Raw genomic sequence first — 21,278 nt, forward strand, 5'->3', positions numbered from 1 at the left:
TACATACATACATTATAACATACATACTTATGTGTACGGTTGGGTCAAATTTGTGTGACGGTTGAAAAATACAGGGGGAGTCATTATGGCCCAAAATAGTGATTTCAGACCACATTGGTAATGTAATTTCACAGGCAAATTACAGTAACATTTTTAGCAAATTTCTTTGAAAAAATATCGTAGGGATAGGGCCTAGCTAGGTATACAGTATTTTCATTTTACAGTAGTTTGGAACGATATCGGAAGTGGGGGTGCTGGCAGTGGCCTGCTAAGGACTACAATTTATTTGAAAATATCTTGGGTCCGATCGTCCACACCAGTTGGGCCCAATCGTCTGTCACCAGAAGTTTTCATTACAATGTTCAAGAACGTACACGATCTAGGCCCTGGGCTAGGCTTAGCTTGATGCCGTCACTGTGCTACGTATACTACGCATAACAAAGAAAGCGACCCACGTGGTGCATTCTTAAATATTACACACATTATTTAATTGTATTAGACGATAACACGATATCATTGATTGAACGATCTAACCACCCTCGCATCGCAGTAATACTGAACTAGGTCTAGCTTACGCCTCATGTTTTTGTGGAAAGCTAGATAGTCGTTATGTACCCAACAGTCGGCTGCCTTTATATTTTCACCTGTTTTCAGTTTGCATTCAAAGGGTACATTGCTGCACAGCCAACTGTCAGGGATATAGTACCTTCATATGACTACTCATACGTACAGAAAAAAAACGTCGCATGGACTTAGTGAAAAATGGAGATCTAAATGAAAAAAACGATGTATTTCAGCAAGTATTAAAACATTTTAGTTTTATTTTAGGCCTTCTTCAAAATACCAATGCCTACAGCAGTTGATTTTTTTTGCCGTAAAACCAAAATAGTTTCATCCATTCCGACTTTCCGGTCAGTTAGCGTGAGCCCTGACTGAAACTTCACATCGATCTTCGCATCGCGATGTAAAACAAAATGTCAGAAAACTTTTCTTTGACGCATGCACATTTGCATAAATGTCTACACACACAGGCACACACTACACACAATAAAAAACATAGGAAATAGCAAGAGTGATTACAATAGTTCCTATTGCATTACATGCATAGGAACTAAAAAGTTATCAAGGACAACTCAGAAATTGGTCAAAAAAGGAAACAATAAAACTCCGACAGTTTTTGAAGGTATAAATAGAATGGTAAATAGCAATTATTACTTGGAACCATTAGGGATCATAAATTTTTGATCACATAAAAATATATCAGAGAGGCTTCTCAAAGGCATTTTTATAGATGAGTTATTATTAATGTATTGAGGTAGTTATTACATTTTACTGTATAATTATTTCTGGCAAGATTAGGAATGTAGTGAAAAAAAATGGATTGGGAGGGTACTGTAGTAGGAAGAAGTAATGGAGAGTAGAAGAATAAAGAGGGTTTTAGCTAAAGTGAATACAGAAAGGCAGGGTAGGTGAGAGGAATGCTGTAGATGACAAGGGAGATAGAATAGAACAGGCTATAAATGGAGATAGGTGCCACTTGGAGAGGTAGAAATTCTCATATGGTTTTTTCTAAACCAGTTTTTTTTATGGGGAATCAAAATATGTGAGGTAAATGGGCTGTAACCTGAGAACTTTCGCGCGAAGGCACTTTTTCAAAATGGCCTCCAAAATCCAATAAAATACATATATATGGGTAAAATAAGTACATAAGAGGTAGGTTTGACAAAATTTTGAATATGTAATGACAAAAGTAAAGTGTAACTAGCTAAAGTTATTAATGTGAAAATTTTGGGAGGCAATTGAGGGTGCTTTTTAAAATGGCCACCAAAATTAAAGAATTCTTAACAGCAGCTTCAACTCCCTAAATAAATTTGTTTAATTTACAAGACATGAATGTAATAACTGCTGTTGACTTTTAAACACAAAATAACATAATTTTAGGGTGGTAAGCTACCTAACTTTTGAAAATGTAAGTATATTAGCCCTTTTCTGTTTACTGTAGTTTTGAAGAATGGAAAATATCACCAGAATCCCCAAAAAATCATCATTAAATCGTCAACAGACGACGGAGTGAGGGAGTGTAGCCCTATGTTGAGCATGCCGGAAGACTTTCGTGTCGGCGGCTTCTTGGCGTTCTAGGCCAGATTAGAACCCCAGGTTGCTGACTGCCAGATTGCCGAGTTCACTTTGATAAAACACAGTTTGCCGAATGCCAGTTTTGATGAATCAAAAACTATGAATCCCAGTTTGCTGAAACCTAGTTTGCGCTGAAACCCACTTTGTCGAAAATAAAATAAAAGCAGTAAGGCATTAACCACAGCATAACATTCATGTTGGAGCACTCTCTTACTACGTATTCGTATAAGAAATAACGGCTTATTGTAGTTAAAGAATTCTTTTTGTTTTAATCTGTAAATCAATTGACATCAGCAAATAAAAATCAATTTAATAGGCCTCGCAGATAAACGTTTTATTAGCATCCTATGATAAATACATACAATTTAACTAAGATAATAATAAAAGAAATAAACAAATTAATAATATAATCTACAATTATACACACACATGCCAATTGTGGCTCCAGAAATTTGTTGACAGGGGTTCTGGCTCAAGGGTCCGACTAGAGCCTCGGTGGTCAGGGACCTGGCACAACAATCCTGATAGGGTTTGCAGGGGGAGTATTTTAGAAGGATTCGATGCTTATCCTTAATTTTATTTTATTTCTAATTTTAACTGATAGCCATGCTTACAAGTGTGTTTTTCTACAACTTTGTTGTCCTCCAATATTTTTCCTTATAATTTGTACACAAATGAAGCTCCTTCCTGAACCGCCCATCATTTTTCAAATGCACAGTATGCTGTACTTTTGTAACACAAAGATTTGCACTGGGTTTCGGAAAAATGAGTTTTAACAAACTGGGATTTCATGATTTCAGTGAACTGGATTGGGCATTCTGTGTTTCGGCAAACTGAGTTTCTGCAAACTGGGATTTCATGATTTCAGTGAACAACTTAATTTGGCAAACTGGATTTCGACAAACTGGTCGGATACCTTCTTGGGTACTATTGCTATCGGCAAGAATGTATCCTTGTCACTGAAAAAGATTTTTTATTAGTTCCAGATCTTCATAGCAGCAGCAGACTTTAAAGTTGTCCTGTATGAAATGCATGCTTTAAGGAAATACAACCAATGCAGAAATATCAACCATTCCATTCCGGAGACATTAATATTGCAGTCGTTGCTACTGTATATCTTATTTTATGACAAGAGTCATTCTAGACACAAACACTGGCAAATACCGAAAGATATTCAAATTAAGTGACATTAACTTTCACCAGCGAAGAAATCATCCCTTGTTGGATCTCATGCTTTCTGTAATCAAGGCAAACTTTTGTTGACACTTTCTGCAACTTTAAAGTTTTAGATGTTCTGTTACAAAAATTGTCTGAGGAACTTGAAGGCGTGGAGTTAAGGGGAAAGTGTAAATCAAGCAAGATGTGTTCAATAGAGGCAACAAGATCATAGAAAGTCATTGCTACCACCATGTTTGCAGACCCTTGAGCACTTAGAGCAAATTTAATCGCTAAAGAATAGAAATTAAGCAGACGTAAATGATTTTGTCAATAAAAATAGTATTCACAACAGATGGAATGAACAAATGAAGCAAAAAATGATCGAGACAGTGATGCCCATGGACATCCAAGAACTGTTTATACATAATAAATACGAAGACTTTAAGATTGCAGTGATATTAGCAATACCTGAAGATTAATGCTTAACATAGGATTACACAGTAAAGGACAAATATGTAATAAATGAATTAATGCCTTCATTATACATGAAAATTATGGTAGTTGTTTGTGTGGTCCTCTGGAATACCTTGTGTAGTACACAAAAATAATGAAAAACAAACGTATATTTGTAAGGAAGCTGGAATTTTAGTGATAATTTCCATTCTTCAGAACAGAAAAGGGCTAATATAAGGGGGAATTTTTACTTACATTTCCAAAAGTGAGGTACCTGTAGCTTACCACTCTAAAATATGTTATTTTGATACTGCTAATCTAGATGTATAAAAACAGATCCAAATGTGGGCTAATACAATTTTATGGGCTTTTAAAAACCAATCTACCATTTACCGTACTCCCATAAGGCAACCCGCGTATAAGACCACTTCTGAGTTTGAGGTCTTTGGACGAGTTATCTGTCGCACGTATAAGATGACCCACTGTTTTCCAATAGTAACTTACTACTTTAAGCCTCTTCTTATACGCGAAAAACTGTTAAGATAAGAGAAATAGGCAAAGCTTCCAGGGGACTTCGCCCCTTGGAAACCCAACGGGGCCCTTGGCGGCCCCCGGTCCCCCAGCCTATGGGAGGGTGACACCTATTCCTCAGTGGCGGTTCTAGGATGTATTTTCTGTGGGGGCTAAGTTGTCCGATAGGGGGGACTTGAGCTCATAGGCTCGAGCTGGGGAAGGGGTTGAGAGGGGGGTTCCCCTTCCCAAATGAGATTTTTTAAAAGAATATCAACCTCTAGATGGCTGAAAATGGCACTCTCAGACTGTGACAGACATGTGTTGGCTTGGTGTGGGCCTATTTTTATGTTTTATGGTCTGACTGCCTGACGAGCTCTGTCTGGCGGAGGGGGGTTGACCTGTCCGGTGGGGGACTTAAGCCCTCCCCTTCCCCTGCCACTGCTCCTCCCAAATCCTCCCCCTTGGACCTACGGTCCTCGATGGACGCTTCGCGCCCCCCTGGCTCAGAAATGCTGGATCCGCCCCTGTAAAGCTAGTATGTAATAATAATATTGTTATGTCATATGATGATCATTATCCTTGGCACTACAAACATCTTTCCTATGATTTAATTTTGGATTTAAAATAACTGTAAAATAATACTCTTGCTACGAATGGGGAGATTCGTTTTTTTTTTTTTTTTTTTAATGCCATGAATAATATTCTTGACTAGGCCTAGGCCTATAAAGTACCTCAACAGGTGATGACTCACTGGAGCAATACTTCGTGAAGGTACCGTAACTTTCCTTGAAAAACTTCCAGGCTTTATTCCCACTATCCATTGGAACCTTAAAAAACCAAACTGGTAAGTGTTTGAAAATTTAATTTTGGAACACTTTGAATTGTAAAGTCGCATTCCAACCACCATTTGCAACATCTATGATGTAACTTTACATCAACAAGGCGAACCATATTCAATGCACTGTCGTCTCGCGATCTCGATAGATTTAAACAAGCCCCAATACCCACTGTAAGTCACATGACCCCAGCCGCTGATTCGGTCTATTATTTGTATAAAATTGTTATAAATTAACAAGCCTAGAAAAAAAGAAAAAGGTTCCTGTTTGTGCAGTATAAAGGTTAAATTTTTAAACCACTTAATAAAAGCCACTTTATAACTTGAACTTGAATGAACTTTTCACTGTGTACCTGTTTTCTTTGTTAATTTATTATAGACTAACTAATACCTTGTTCAAGGCCCATAATTGTCATTGGGAAAAGATTAAACTATGAAAAAGACAAGGACAGCATTATGAATCACTGCATAATAACTATTCTTTTTATATAATATATCATTGGATTGATGGACATATTGTATCTCTCACTTACTGGAAACCTTTTCCATTATATTTAAAACCAATATTATACAGATATTGCCTGCTTAGAGGTGTAATATAACATTTGATATCCCCAAGGGAATTATATTTTTTTCGAGGAAAATATAGTCCTGAGAAAAAAATATAATTCCCAAGGGGATATCAAATGTTATTATTACACCGATAGAAAAGGCAATATCTGTTTATATTACACAGCCAAAAATAGATGCAAGTATTTAACTGAACACATTAATTAAAATATCAAGAACTTTTATTTAACTTTTACACAATATCTGTTATATACATAGCCAAAATACTTCATATTACCGTCACTTTTTAAAAATGTTTCTGTAGTCCGTAGCGTAGCGTTATCATTGATCGTTTAGCATACAATTCACAGTTTGCTCTCCTAACCTCAGCGAAGATTGACCGGAGAAACGCATTGGGCTCCGTTGCTATGAAATTTTCAATGCAAGTAGGCCTAGCCTAGACCTAATTGATGATTCCTTGGCCTTACAATATTCACTGAGTAGACCTACATTAACGGATGAATTCACAACAAATTTTGTACAATAACTCTATCCAATTTGTCTTCGTCGAGAGATTTAAACTTAGGCCTATTTGAAGTCGCCATTTTCGAAGTGCTAGGCTTACACATTCACAATTCGTGAGCGATCGATCGTGCGCTCGACTAGCATCTTCACTACGGGCGCAATGCGGGTGTAATCCGGTGACGTCAGAGACCGGTCACTTTTCAAAGTTATATTTCCCTACGGGGAAATATAACGTTTCCGATCTTCATAGCGCTAGTCACATGATGCCATTTCGACCAATCACATACTCGTATTTACATAGGCTATGTAATATAATTTTATGATCAAGCTCCTTGAAGCTTGAATAAGTATTAAAAGTGTTATCTAACTGCAAGAAGCTGAACTTAGATAGTGCTAGTGATACAACTGTCAGTGGGCCTGCATTCTACAGTAAGAGATGAGTTAAAAAATTATATTTTGCAGAAACAAAGAAAAAACTTTGGGTGTAGTGTACTCTGTATATAGACGAACCTTCATTTTGAGTAATCTGGGGCCATAGAGGTATTACCTGTGCAGCTGGCTCCTTTACTTCAAAAAAACCCAATGTATCTCATCCCCGCCAACATCCTTTTTGTTTTTTTTTACACTTTCACAAGGCAAAAATCATAGAATTTGGATAACTCATAAATAATGAGTATTGCGTGTGTAGGCCTGGCATTGGCCTAAATGTACAATTCTATTTATAATGCCGTGACCTCCTTACAATTGGTTTGATGGAGTTTCACAAAGGCCTGTAATTTGTTTTTCTTAAAAAAACAATACAAGTTATCATCTAGGGGCCAATTAACAATAAAGAGCTAAACACAAGACAGAAGTTCAAAAGGTTGCAAAGTGGTAAAATAAAAATACATCTATTGAACAAAAACATATAAACTGTAACATCAGTTAATTGAAACTGAAATTTAACATAAAAAAAAACAAAAATGAAACACAATAAGAAATATTTCCTATAAAAAAAATGCCGCGACATTTTTAACTTGTGACTGGTTTTTATTTCCAAAATTAATACAGTAAATTAAAATATTCTTGAGGATGACTAGTGTAATATATAATTTGGTGTGGCCTACCGTATAAACTTTCTTCAGCTTGTGTTCTTACCATTATTGTTGTTATTAATATTTTTATTAATAATAATATTGCTATTATTTTATTTTATTTATTTGTATTCAATTAAAATAAAATAACAGAATAAGATTTTTCTACATCATTTGACAAATTTAAAGCTATGATATCTGTGATATTTCAGATCCTTAAATTTCCTCAGGGGGTCAAGGAGCTGCCATACTGTACATCCTGTGTATGCCATGAGTGGGGGGGGGGTGGTGGAAGGATCAAACATTCTGGCATTTTTCATATTTTGATTAATTGTGAACAATCTACTTTATAATAACTGAATACATTAGAATATGATGCATCATTATGGTTCAGTTGCAAAGACTATATATATTAGATTGTGCCTTTGCATAATGTTGGAAATCATGATACGCTATGATGTAAATTTTAAAAAATAGTAAAGCTTATATAAAAAAGGATTAAAGTACAGTTGCCCCCCTTCCCTAATTCCAAGACCACTTTTGGGACCTGAAAATTTGGGGTGGTCTCTTAGTTGGTCTCCAAAGGTCTCGGAATTAGAGGGGTCTTGAATTAGAGGTTGCGCTGTATTTATTTTTGAATAAAATCACAACTGATTTCAATGAGGCCATTTAGGGTAGGCCTAACTGTTTCATTATAAAATTTCAAAATAAACCAAACTTGCATCTTAGAAGCAAATTCTAGAATTTATAGGAGTGAACAAATGCAATGAAATTTCATGATAAATATGGTAACTGAAGCATATGAAAGAAAAGATAAGGAATACATGAGAATAAATGGAAGGTGGAACATTGAATTTGAAAGAATTGAACCATACAGGAGAAGAAATGCATGAATAAAGATGAGCAAATGAGTCAGAAGTTCTATTATACAGTATGTTGTAACCGTTTGCAATATATTGTTTTGAAACAGCCCTTGTTGCAAACATCCTTACTTTTTTGTATGGGAACTATTTAAGTGCTTACAAATATGCTACTTTTTTTCCATTTTTAAATGTTTGTTAAGGCATGTTTTAAAATGGAGACCACTTTCGTTGATATAGGAAGCATTACAGCTTCCGCAAATAAATCTGTATATTATGCAAACAAACATTAACAGGAAGAGGATTTGAAAATAGACATTGAATTTTAAATGATGTAAAAATTAAATTAATCTACATCAGTGCAAAATTCTTTAGTAAATCAGTAAATTTTCTTGCTAAATGAACCATTATACAGTAATTTAAAATAGTGAATGTTTTGAGTCATTATTTGAATTATTCCATTTAATTGAAAATACAGAAACTAGATATTTTGAAATAATTTTGTCAATTAAATTAGAAGGATACATATTTTTTCTTAAAATGGAAATCAAAGATCTAATGTCTATATGAAATCCAGGCCAGCTACTGTTGATTTTATATGTTCTATCAACTAACTTTATGGTATGTTCTATAGAAAAAATTGTGAGAAATCTGTGAGATTTTATTTATCTATAAACTACCATCTACTAATAGTGATCTGCGAGTCTCGCGGACACCTCCACTGCACATGCCTTAAAATTGGTTTCACTAGGATATACTACTCAGCAAACTAGTTTTTGTGGGGAAGTCCCCACTAACAACTCAATTGCATAGAATGTTTTTTTTTTTTCAGATTAAAACCACTGATTCAATCATTTTTTCATTGGCTTTTAATTACCAACAAGTTGTAAAACTAATTTTACTGATTTTTTTTCTTGTTCGACAAGACTTCATAAGTACATAATTCAATCAATTTATAAAGGATCATTATTTCTATGTGCACCAAAAAATAAATACATAAACTTAAGGCCAATAATTTACAAGCAGAGCAGAGTGCAGTAACATTCAAGTTGCTGTGGTTTTCCACTTTTTGATGGAGCTGACGAAGTTCAGATACGATAACCATAGTAACCCATTTACAGGCGACCCACAGAATGACCTACTTTAAACAAACAAAAAAATTGTATGGGTAAAAGAAAGAAAAGCCAATTCATAAATTAAACATAACTGTTTGAGTTATAGCTAGAACAAAATCAAAACTAAAAACCCAATAAACGAAAAAAAAAAATCCTTTGTTATATAGTGAGTCATGTATTTACACTTAGTAACAATTACTGAAATAAAAATACAATACTTATTCTTTGCTAACCGCACAAAACCAAAACTAAGACCCTGGTTGGTATAGCGTATGTAACCTTAAGAGACGACGACACATTCACTATTTAGAAGCCAGATAGCATGCAGTTGTGAACTTTTGACTGCTAATCTCTAGGAAGACTTTAAAATGGTACAAATGTCCTACACCTTTTGAAGCAAGTAGGAACTCTTGAAGGCGGGTACAGTACACCCTCTAATTTGAGACGACTTTTCGAAAATTGGGGTGATCTCGGGGTTTGGTCTCAAAAATTGGAAGGTAAGCTTTAAGGATTGTTATTTGGTACTTTGAAAAAGTGGTCTTGAAATAGAAGTCTCTTGGAATTTGATGGGTTTTTAAATTCAAGTTGAATTGTATTTAGGAGCATTCTTCATTATTTTAGAAGCTGGTCGCAGTTATTGGAGTACTGTATGCAGTGTAGTGGCTTTCAGCTTTCAATCAAAATATCGGTTTTTAAACCTGAATTTAGCAGTTTTGCTGTGGCACATAAATTCAGCACCTCTAGACGGCTGGAAATGAAACTGTCATAATGTATTTAAATTTGAATTTCATTTTTTATTTATTCCAATGTTTACAAAAATTAGGGGAAGGGTCTCAGGGCAACTAGATTTGAGGAACATTTACTCCAATGGCTCATTCCCCTGAATTTGTCCTGCCCTGGTAGCTGTAGGATATATTTTCTGGGGGGGGGGGGGGGGGGGGGTGAGGGGTGAGTGAAATAAAGATAACTTTGGCGCGCATCACCGTCAGAGGGCCTTTTGATCGTGCCGATCCATAATGACATTTAAAAAAAATATAGGGACCTCTGGATAGCTGGAAATGGCACTCTCAGACTTGAAAAATACTTTGAACTGTAAAGTTGACAAAATCCAAGTTACTATACTCTCAAACTCAACTCAATAAACACGCATTTCATTTAATTAAGTCTACTTATTTTTTTTTTTTTTTTTGGTCCGACTGCCTGATGAGATTTGGCCGGTGGGAGGGGGGCCTTGACCTGCCCAATAGGGACCCCTCCCATTGGCTCTGCCACTGCTTACATGGTTCTGACCAGATGGTCCCCTAGCTCCTAGTTGTACAATCCTCAGCTGATAAAATTGGACTGGTGCGAAAATATATGCACCACTCTATTTTCTAGGGAGCAGAAGAGATTGCATCCATAGGGGGATGATAGTAAATGTTGCATGTCAAACAGGCATGAAACCACTGTCAATGGACACCACTTGAGGGTCACTGGACTGAAAATATTAATCTACCAATCCAACCAATGTTACTCTGATGGTCAATAGCTCTGTCCCTATAAAATTTTCTTTGAAAAAAAAACAACTGTTCTATGCCCAAATATAATCATGATGTGCGTATATATGGTCATGAATATGATGTCATCACGACCATATTTAGGCATGTCACATGTTTTTGTCAAATAAAATATAATAGTCTGGATGTTGCTTAAAAGGATGTTGTCCACAATCATAAACTATCTACAGTAGGCTGTCTCTTGGTTTCACCACTGAACTTGTGAATGATCAGGGTAACCTTAAGGCATAGAGACCTGCTATACACTTCTAATAACAAATAAATAAAATAAAATGTAATGGTTGTTACTAAATACAAGTTTTAGTATTTTGCCTTCATAATGCCGGTACCTATTTATGCAAATATACAATAATAGATAAGATAACTTTATTGTCCATGAAACATAGGTAGTAATTTGTTCTGGCTCAGAAAGAAGAATAAAAAATATACATATAAAAGAAAAAAACAAAACAGGGATTCCACTAATTATGTAAAGTAGTAGTTTTAAATTAAACAAAAAGACAAAATAAAGATTGAGTCATTTTCGGATTCAATGCTTCCAATTTTTTGATCATTTTGAAGAATACCAGTCATATAAAAAGAGAAAGATAGTGGTGTATACAGTTTAGAAACATAAATAGAAACCTTTCTTTACACTAGAACCTTGATCTGTATACCTTTCTCTAAATGTGGATGTGCATTAGTGGGACAACATGTGTGTTTGTGGGACAACATCAATGCCGTAGCCAGCTATTGGGACGGTTGGGACAGTCCCACACAATATTTCTGATGGGTCCACAAAGAATGGGTCCACATTTTTTAAGATGGGTGCAAATTATGCAATTTCCATGCACAAAATAAATCCACTTTCTGAAAAAATGGGTCCAGATTTCTCATATTTAGCCTAAAATGGGTACAATTTTAAGAAAATGGGTTCAGGTTTTTCATATTTTTACATAAAATGGGTAAACTTTTAACAAACTGGGTCCAAATTATTTGAATTTACGTGTAAAGTGGGTCCACCCTGATATTGTCCCGCACTGTTTGAAAATCTTGGCTATAGCAATGGACAACATATATTTTTCAAAGGGAGTGGAGTTAAATAGCATAGTGCCCTGAGTTCTTAAAAGGCAGTCCGCAGACCAAATTTGGCACGCCAAGCAAATTATTCTGGCCCGCGAGAAAAAATTCAATTATAAAAAAATATACTTAAAGAACTAAAATGAATAACCATTCGATGAATATTTTTTCAATAAAGTAAAGGTGAAATCACAACACTGGGCAAATGTGAAATAGGGGTGACCCACCCCCCACCCCATCACACAGAAAAATCGATTGCCTGCCAAACTATTAAGCTGAACAAAAATGTATGGCTGATAAAAAAAAATAAGAATATGCCTGCACCTTCATGTTTGGTTTGAAAATACTCCTACAGGATTACTATTACCAGGGAGTTCAAGCAGGTAACAAGGCATAAGAGGCAAGGTCAATATGACAAAAAAAATATCTAGTTTTACTCTGATGGGGGAAAAAGCCCAATTCAGAAAACAATACTTCGCGCACAGTTACACTTGCACAAACAAAGGAAGACATGAAAAGTTCTATTACCAGTCACCGACAGCATTAAACGTCCAGCGACACTGAAAAATATTTTTGGCATGAAAATATGCTTTATTGTTTTATTTAAAATTTGTACTTGCTTACTAAAGGCCTATGCAACGAAGACTGCTTTAAATGCGGCACTTTACCACTTATCATGTATAGTACATAAAACCATCAGTCCCCACTAAACTCTTACTTACTTATTTTTAAACTATAGGTGTTCCTCCATCTAACATCATGCATGCTTTAGAGTCAATTCTCTAGCATCCAAGAAAAACTGTTTCTAGAAAACTGTTGAAAGTTTCCCTTGACTGAGTTGAGCAGATGCTTTTGCCTAGTCAGCATCTATTCCTAGCATTTTCCAATTTTAATCCATGGGTCTCTGCAGTATGGTTTATCTGATGTAGCAAACATCATTCTTTTCGTTATGGATGTATTTGGTCCCCTACACTGTATCCAAAAAATCTTAGGCATTGCACATTTAAAAAGTTGCGTAGTGAAACTGAACCAATAATACAGTAGTTTCAATGTCAGTATTGTGATAGATGAGACTGTACTCTTGTGTATTGCTTTCTTGTTGCTCAATGATATCTTTCTTCCTTTGAAAACCTCCTCTAACCATTCTTCTCAACATTGAGATTTCTCAACATGATTCCAGTTTCTTTAACTCTTCTTCCAACAGGTACCATGCCTGCGTTTCATACAAAACCTCACTTTTACACATGCCTCAAAAATCCTCCTTCTGGTTTACCATATTTACTTTACTGTCATTAAGATCATTCTTGAGTTCCTGAAATTTTAACATAGCTGATGAAATACGTAACAACAATCAGTTCTGAGTTATAGTATGGCTGAGGTACACAAAATCTCTCACATTTTCTATATACTCTTGGCCGATTTTTAGAATTGTCTCCTTTGCCCCCTGAAAAATTTGTATTTTGGTTTTCTTTAATGACACATTCAATCCAAAATGTTTGCATGTTGTAAAAATTATAGACAGGATTGTCTGAGCTTTATTAGCCTCTTTTGAGAATATGACGTCACCTGCAAAAAAGAATCCATCTTGTAATTTCAATTCCTCTAGGTCTACCGCTCATTCTATGCTGAAGCCGGTTGGTACAAAACATTTGGAATGTCAAATGAAAGTTAATATCCCATCCATCTGGAAAAACTTTGTCAATTTCAGAGGCAGCAACTCTTAAGACGAAGTCAAAATAGAAATTAAAGAGGCACGGATATTCTTGATATCAAAGTAAGATTTCATCCCTACAATGTATGGGGTTGATCCTTGATACATAGCCTGTAGACATGTGTTTTGCTCCAGTTCTCAGAAGTATTACTTTGAAGAGAAGATCATGTGGCATGTGATCATACGCAGCTGTTAAGTCCATGTATGTAGCAACAACATACCTACCAAGTCTCACACATCAGACGTGAGCCTCACACTTTTCGACCAAACCTCAAGCTCTCAAGCCACTCACTTAAAATCTCACGCTTTTCCACTAATCTCAAGCTTTATTTTATTAAACCCAACTTTTTATCGAAATACTCGAAATCTTTGCAATGTTATAGTTTATCAGGCCTAGAATCATAAAAAATTATGTTCTTATTCTAGCTACAACTTGTTTATTTTAATAGTCAGTGCATATAAAAATTAATGCATTCTGTGGATTGTATATACTGTATTTTGAGGATCGTTAAATTTTGTTAACAAAAAAGACCACTTAATAACCGGCAATATAAAATAATACCTAAAAGGTAGTGTACAAAAGCCCTGTTTCATATATATCTTCATTGTAGTACATTCCAGGAAGTACAATAAGAAGTACCCTTTACTAAATTTCTATTGATTTCATTGGCAATCATCAGGAAACCAATATATTTTATGTACGTCACATTGCAATATGTTTTTTCTCATTGTTCTTTTTAGTCACTGTAACAGTATATGTGTGATGAGAAACTTGTGAATGTCACACCAGAACTAAAAGGAAAACTACATTCTCTTTTATTTTGAGCACTAGAAGCAACAAGATTTAAAATATTTTAAAAGGTTAGTACTTTTTATTTTATATACAGTATTGATAAAGTCAAAAAATAGCTGTTTCTTTAGTAGCTTGCACCGGCATATAAAACAGGCCCCTTTCAAAGTTTACAGTACGAAGATTACTGTAATATGAGGCATGTTGTAGCAAAAATTGAAATTCAAGTTATTGGTATTTTCAGATACCTGAGTATATGATCTTTAAAATGAGGGGTCTTTCATTGAAATTGGACATTTCAAGCCTAAGTTATTGGATAGTGAATGTACAGCATTCTTAAAATCAAGATAAACATGATTTTGAGTAAATGCCTTTCAAAGTTCAACAATCAAATTAACATTAAATAAACAATTTGTTGACCACTTCCAGAACTAATACTTTGGTACATGATTAATAAGACATTAAATTATTGATCTATAATGAAAAACAAATTTGGATTTTTAGGCTCTCATAATTTATAGCTCATTTACTCAATACTGGCCTGTGCGACAACTTAACAATTTCGCCACAACATACCTCATATAACAAATGTAAGGCCAAATTCTTAGCAATTCAATCTAATAATTTTAAAATTAAAAACAGTACAAAAAAACTATTAATTTCCTTGTTTCAAACAACTATAGTCAGAAAAACATATTTAAACATTTCAGTGAAATGAAAAATAAAATTATTTAAAACACTAAGTAGCTTATTTAAAAGAGATAAATTACAGTATTCACTTCCAATTATAAACAGATCAAAAATAACATTTTTTTTGCCGATTTACAGAACGTTTCTACAAAAATTCTTAAAATTAATTACTAGCAAATTTAAGGCTATATGCAAAGCATAGAAATAAGAAATTTACCTCATATCACAATTGTATTATTTTTTATGGGACTACAGTAGTTTCATAGGGCAATTATATCAATTTTCTAGTTCTTAAGCAATGACCTGCTAATTCATTTATGCAAATAATATAGGAATGATATTTAATGCAAAAGTTGTATAAAAGTATCTGGATCTTGATGGGTACTCCTCAGTGCCTCTAAAAGTAGCCCAAATGATGGGCTTCATCAGGTGTATGGTCAAATTAAAGCTTGGAATATGGAATCACAATGTTGTGTCCCTTATATGTGGCAAAGACAAGTCAAACCAGTCACTCGTCACAAATTGTATTTCAGAGATAATTGCCGAAATATCCTGGAGTGTCAACATTTTAAAAATCTATTTTATTGCACTAAACCGCAGGTGGGCAAAGTGCGGCCCGAAAGCAAATTTTTTTGCAGCCCGCGAATGTGAATTTAAAACCCTATGTATGTGGCACACCAAGCAACATTGGCCAGAAAACATCTTGTTTTTTACGGCCCGACACCGATCATATGTAAAAATTAATATTAAAACTAGAAATAAAGTGGTATAAAAGCAGTGCTTGGAGGTTTTTGGAAGCGCACTGTAAAGATCAAAGTTTGGGTGCGGCCCTCGGTATTAAATCAGAAATTCACTTTGGCCCTCCGACCGATTTTTATGCCCACCCCTGCACTAAACTAAACTTTATATATCTACACAGTACATCATGCTATGTGCTACAGTATGCTGTTATTTTCCCCATTTTCAATGTTAAAACAACAATTTTTATTAAGGAATTGGTAAGGGGTTCTACCTGAGAAATGCCAGAAATTGCAAGCTTTGAAGGCTGATTTTCCAAATAATATTTTCCAAACTCCACTAACTTCATAACGAAATGTTGGATTTAAATTATACTTTTACTATTTTACCGCTCTCATTTTACTTTTTAACCCTGTATTACTATTAATAAGTAAAAATCAATTTTTGAGAGGAGTGACTGGTTTGGCTAGTCTTTGCCACATATGGGGTTAGTTTCATAAGATGTATATACATTGAAAATTGATATTGAACTGGTTCTCTTATCATTGGTTGATAGTCAGACTACAAAGATAAAAACTAAACCTGCGTCAAGGCCTGCTGGCCATGAAATTGATTCCTACCTTGAAAACGGTTCTTTGGCACGAATCACAAAAATTATTCTTTGGAAGAACGTTTCCTAGAAACACCCACACACCAATGCTAGTTATCTCAAACTCTGTCGACCTACTGGCTAAAAATATATATTTTTGTTAGTCTAAAAGTTGAAACATTTAATGTGTTTCTTAATTAGCAAGGAAAGTATTTACTCCACTGAATTTCCAATTGAAAGCTAATAACTTACATTACAAGTCAATCATGACATCATCACTGCAACTCCCATGTTATTTTCCTATCATCTTTTTTAGGTTTGTGTGCAAAAGGCCAATTCAATCACCATATCACGGCAATCAATTGTAGGTTAGTGTTTTTATACCTAGAACTACGAAAACTAATATTAATATACAAACTTGAGTAGGTTAAAACTGAAGTAGCTATATTAGTTGATAAAAGTCAGAATTCACTATACTGTTGAAAACAAGTATAACAATATTTGTTTTATTCATTTTATTCATCTCATCATAAAAACATTACAATACAAAGATACCACACACAAGAAAACAGATGCAAAAAAACCCCCCAAAAAACAATATAATGTATGATTTGAAAATTTTAAAATGAAATAGCATAACATCATCAAATTGTAAGAGAAAATTTGAAGAAAGTCAGTCCTGAGTCATATATTTTTAATCGCCTATATCAATTCAAATATTGCCTATCATTTCAAAGTTTATGTTTAAACACAGACAGTTATCTTTAAAAAACAATTTTAATGAATTTACACAAATTTAAAAACCATGGCACAGTAGAAAGCTGTCCAGAGGCAGCCACACACTGTGCTAATGGACTCTGTGAGCACTTACCATATGCTAACTACCTGTGGCTGTCTGAGTAGATAATTGTCAAAGATCGTATACAATTGAACTTGCCTAAGTCGAATCCAAAACGCCATTGAAGTATTGTTCAACTTAGAATTGTTAAATAAATGAAAACACAACAATTTTCATGTAAAATCAGATCGACTTAGAAATTATTTGACTTAGGCAAGTTCAACTGTACAACGTAGTGCTCTGTGCAGTTTACATTAACAAAATAGAAGCCTCCATTGATTATTATTATTACCTGTTGTTTGTTGGAAAACATATTGACTATTTTTTGTATTTCCTTATAGGACAAAAAGAAGTGTTGGAGCAATCAACTTTCAAAATGATCAGTGATTTAACTAAACTTGAAAAAATTGGTTCATCATTTCATATTGCTTTCCTATTGGTGTTTACTGTAATTGGTTTCATCGGGAATGGCCTTACAATATTTGTTGTTGTGCGCGTGAAGAAACTATCAAAGCCAACTAATTTCTTCATCGCCAATCTTGCTGTAGCTGATCTGATTGTATGCGTTATTGTAAACCCATTTTATGTAACCACTATCATTTATCAAGGGTGGCCATTAGAGAACGATATTTGCAAATTCATTGGGTTCTTAACAGCGTGGAGTTGCGGCGCGTCGTTAATGAATTTGGCCGCTATTGCCATTAATCGCTACATGTGCATTGTATGGTCACATCACTACAAACGCACATTCTCAGAAAAAAATACGATATTGTTTTGCTGTTCAACATGGATTCTCGCACTCGTATCTGTCCTACCGCCTCTCTTTGGATTCGGTAGTTATGATCTAAATACAAACCTCATGTCGTGTAATATTTCAAGTTCACATGATTCTTGGCTGTACATGGCAAGTATTTTAAGTATTTACTTCGGCTTTACTGGACTTATCACATGTTTCTGCTATTACAAGATATTTAAGTTGGTACGCACAAGCTCAAAAAAGACCAAGAGCCAGTTACCCACAGAGAGGAAAAAAAAACAACTGTTTCATCGCACAGACGTCAAAATGGCAAAGAACCTTCTTCTCGTATCGTTAATTTTTGTAGTATGCTGGGCCCCGATTATGGTTTTGTCGATTGCTGATATGCATGGGACTACTCCAGTGTTTCTTTGGAGAGTGGTAGGCATTCTAGCACTTGCTAATTCTATGATTAATCCGTTCATTTATGCACGGAGGAATAGAGCATTCCAACAAGCCTACCTACAGACAATGAAATGCAACTGGGCTAATTTTAGTAGTATAAATGATAGCTTCCGACACACGGATTCTACGGCAGGTTAACATTTTATGCATACATTTCAAACACACCGGTATCTGATAAAGTGATAGCATACCAACTAAAAAAATGTACCATAACCACGGTTTTGTATACCGGTAACTGATAAGCGATAGCGTACCAACTAAGAAAATGTACCATAATCACTGTTTTGTCGGGTCTGGGCAATGGTTTGCTTATTTGAATCTTTAAGATCTTATTTTTAACGTCAAATTATTAATACGGTAAATTAATACTAATAGGGCTTGCCAAAATCAGATATACAATAGTATCAACATTCTTTATAGAATCAACGAGGTTGTTTGAACATTCAATATCAAATAGTGTTTTCAGATATATTTGATTAAAAAAAATTAAAACATTATGTCTGACCACAGTTTTTGGATGAGGAATGTCTATTTCATCAATCTTAAGATCTGTCCACACTATCAAATTTTCTTTCACAGAAAACTGCTGTATGCCCATATAGTCATGGTATGCCTATATATGTTCATGATGTGATGTCACCATGACCATATTTAGGCATGTCACTTTTTTGTCAAATATGAAATAGTCTAGACAGGGTTTTACAGTGCATGTCTGGTTTCAGTGACCTTTGACACCAATAACTTTCTTTATACCAGCAATAACAACAATTATGACTAAATGTTTTGATAGTAATGTTCTCTAGTTGATCATAATATTGATTACAATAATTGCAATATGTGATCATAATACAGATCATTATTCATAATTGTTTTAACACGTTGACTACCTGTGTGCCAAAACAAGTTTACATGTTATAAAAACTTTACTACAAATATTGGAGATTTCAATAACTGGTAGAACTAAGGATTGGTATACTATGGAAGAAATAAATTATGTAAATTTCCTATCCTAATATATATCCTCCATTGTAGCAGTGCGCAAGACCTTGTTTGGGCTCAATTTTGCAATCTGTTTTTTAATTTTTTCATTTAATGTACTGTATATGTTCGTCTTGTAATGGTTTAGTGAATAATGGAAATAATTGCAATAGTAATATTAATATTAAATAATTGATATAATAATAATAATAATAATAATAGTAATTTTAATAATAATTTTTGTGTCCTTTTGTGGGATTTACCTTATGTGATTTTTATTTGTCACTATGTTAGGATTTTACTGTTTTTATTATTGACGTTTTTTATGTGTCTTCTCCTTATTCTGATTGTACATTTCAAAACCCATATTTGTTTTGCAATAAATTTATATTGAATTGAACTGAATGTACAAACATACTTTTTTGAAATTTTATTATCAAGTCATCATCAAAATGATGTGTGTAATAAATTGGTGGGAAAATATTAGGGGATGAGTAAACTCGCCGACGGCACTGTGATAGCACTTTTTATTGACTGTGCCAAGTGCAAGTTATCTCGTCCGCTTTTTGCATGTGTTGGTATGTGTTCCAAGAGCGCCCACACTTGTGCCGCTCGAGTGTACTACCAACAACATAACACAACAAACATACATACGTCATTTGTATGTTATCGTCTAGGTGTATCTTCCCCAAACTGTTGAGTCTGTGGTTCTACAATGTATAACAAATAAGTTATAAACGCTAGAATGTTACCCTGATTTTGACGGGTATAATCGTCCCTGGCAGTCAACCTGCTAACCTGAAAATGTTTCTACTGTACAGTATTGTATTTTATTGATATGAGAAATAAGTATTTTGATATCTACGTCTATATCTTTGTTTTGTACTATATTAAGTTTGGATACTTCAATAATATTATTTATTTTGGATGTAAAATATACTGTAGTTTAAAAAGCATTAAATTGGCTGTGCTGATAGGGTATAACTTACTTACCTATGGAAATAAGATTTCTTCAGGGGCACAGGCTGGTTTTGGCCTTTGTGGGAGGAGGAAGGTCTGGAAAATGCGAATGTGAAACTAAATTCCTATTCCAATGAAAAGTTAATGGTTATTTTTAGTATTTCTTTTTTTGGAACCAATTTGATGCAACCCCCACCCTAAGCCGAAGTCCTTGTATTCTTTTACTTGTACTTGTTATATTTATAATTAATTAAAATTATTTTGTTGACATATTTATTCACATCCATTTATGGGAACACCAAAGTGTAAAAAGTGTTCTTGGATAAATAAAGTTTAGTATTAATATTTTAAAATTGATATTGTATAATAACTTTGTCTGCTATTGTTACTTGCTTATTTTAACTGATTGATTATACTTTCGTAGCTTGGCTTGCATTTTAGTTGTTTCTTGAGAAATATCAATTATTGTGACTCACCAAATGATGAATTAAATTTAATATTAAAAACACAGCTTAACAAATAAGTTTACCAAATATAAAATTTTATTCATGAATGTAAAATAAGATGATTAAATGCTTCAAAGTTATATAATTAGGAAGAAATATATATATCTTATCTTTGGAGATTTCAAGTCAGCGGAGGGCGCATAATAAAAATAAAGAAAAACTTTCATTTTTTCTGAAATTTCCACTTTTTTGTGGCAGCGGGTGTGCTAATTGGCTAAAAATATAATTTTATTTTTATTCAAAATCATCAATATTTGCAGTAGGTGGGTTCGCTTAACAAGGTATAAAAGCTGTCTCTTATACACATCTAGATGTGTATAAGAGACAGGTTTTAACACGTTGACTACCTGTTTGTTATATTTATAATTAATTAAAATTATTTTGTTGACATATTTATTCACATCCATTTATGGGAACACCAAAGTGTAAAAAGTGTTCTTGGATA

General features: G+C 34.2%; 1 protein-coding gene across 3 annotated transcripts in view; it reads left to right on the forward strand.

Annotated features, from left to right (window-relative positions):
- The window catches only part of LOC117124652 (melatonin receptor type 1C-like), a 23,402-nt gene extending 2,722 nt beyond the window's left edge, over positions 1-20,680 (forward strand). Inside the window, exons 1-3 of one of the 3 annotated variants that reach the window (XM_033270957.1) lie at positions 9,536-9,714; positions 14,285-14,404; positions 17,530-20,680. In XM_033270957.1, the coding sequence (XP_033126848.1) occupies positions 17,565-18,527 (963 nt within the window). In that variant the 5' untranslated portion in view covers positions 9,536-9,714; positions 14,285-14,404; positions 17,530-17,564 and the 3' untranslated portion in view covers positions 18,528-20,680. Of the gene's footprint in view, positions 1-9,535; positions 9,715-14,284; positions 14,405-16,706; positions 16,719-17,529 lie in introns of those variants that run through there. The other 2 variants (XM_033270958.1, XM_033270959.1) reach the window with 2 other exon arrangements.
- The last annotated feature ends 598 nt before the right edge of the window (positions 20,681-21,278 follow it).

The sequence above is a fragment of the Anneissia japonica genome, unplaced genomic scaffold, assembly GCF_011630105.1.
Source record: "Anneissia japonica isolate Jap-2015-1 unplaced genomic scaffold, ASM1163010v1 scaffold284709_len978187_cov192, whole genome shotgun sequence".
NCBI classification, from domain to species: Eukaryota; Metazoa; Echinodermata; class Crinoidea; order Comatulida; family Comatulidae; genus Anneissia; species Anneissia japonica.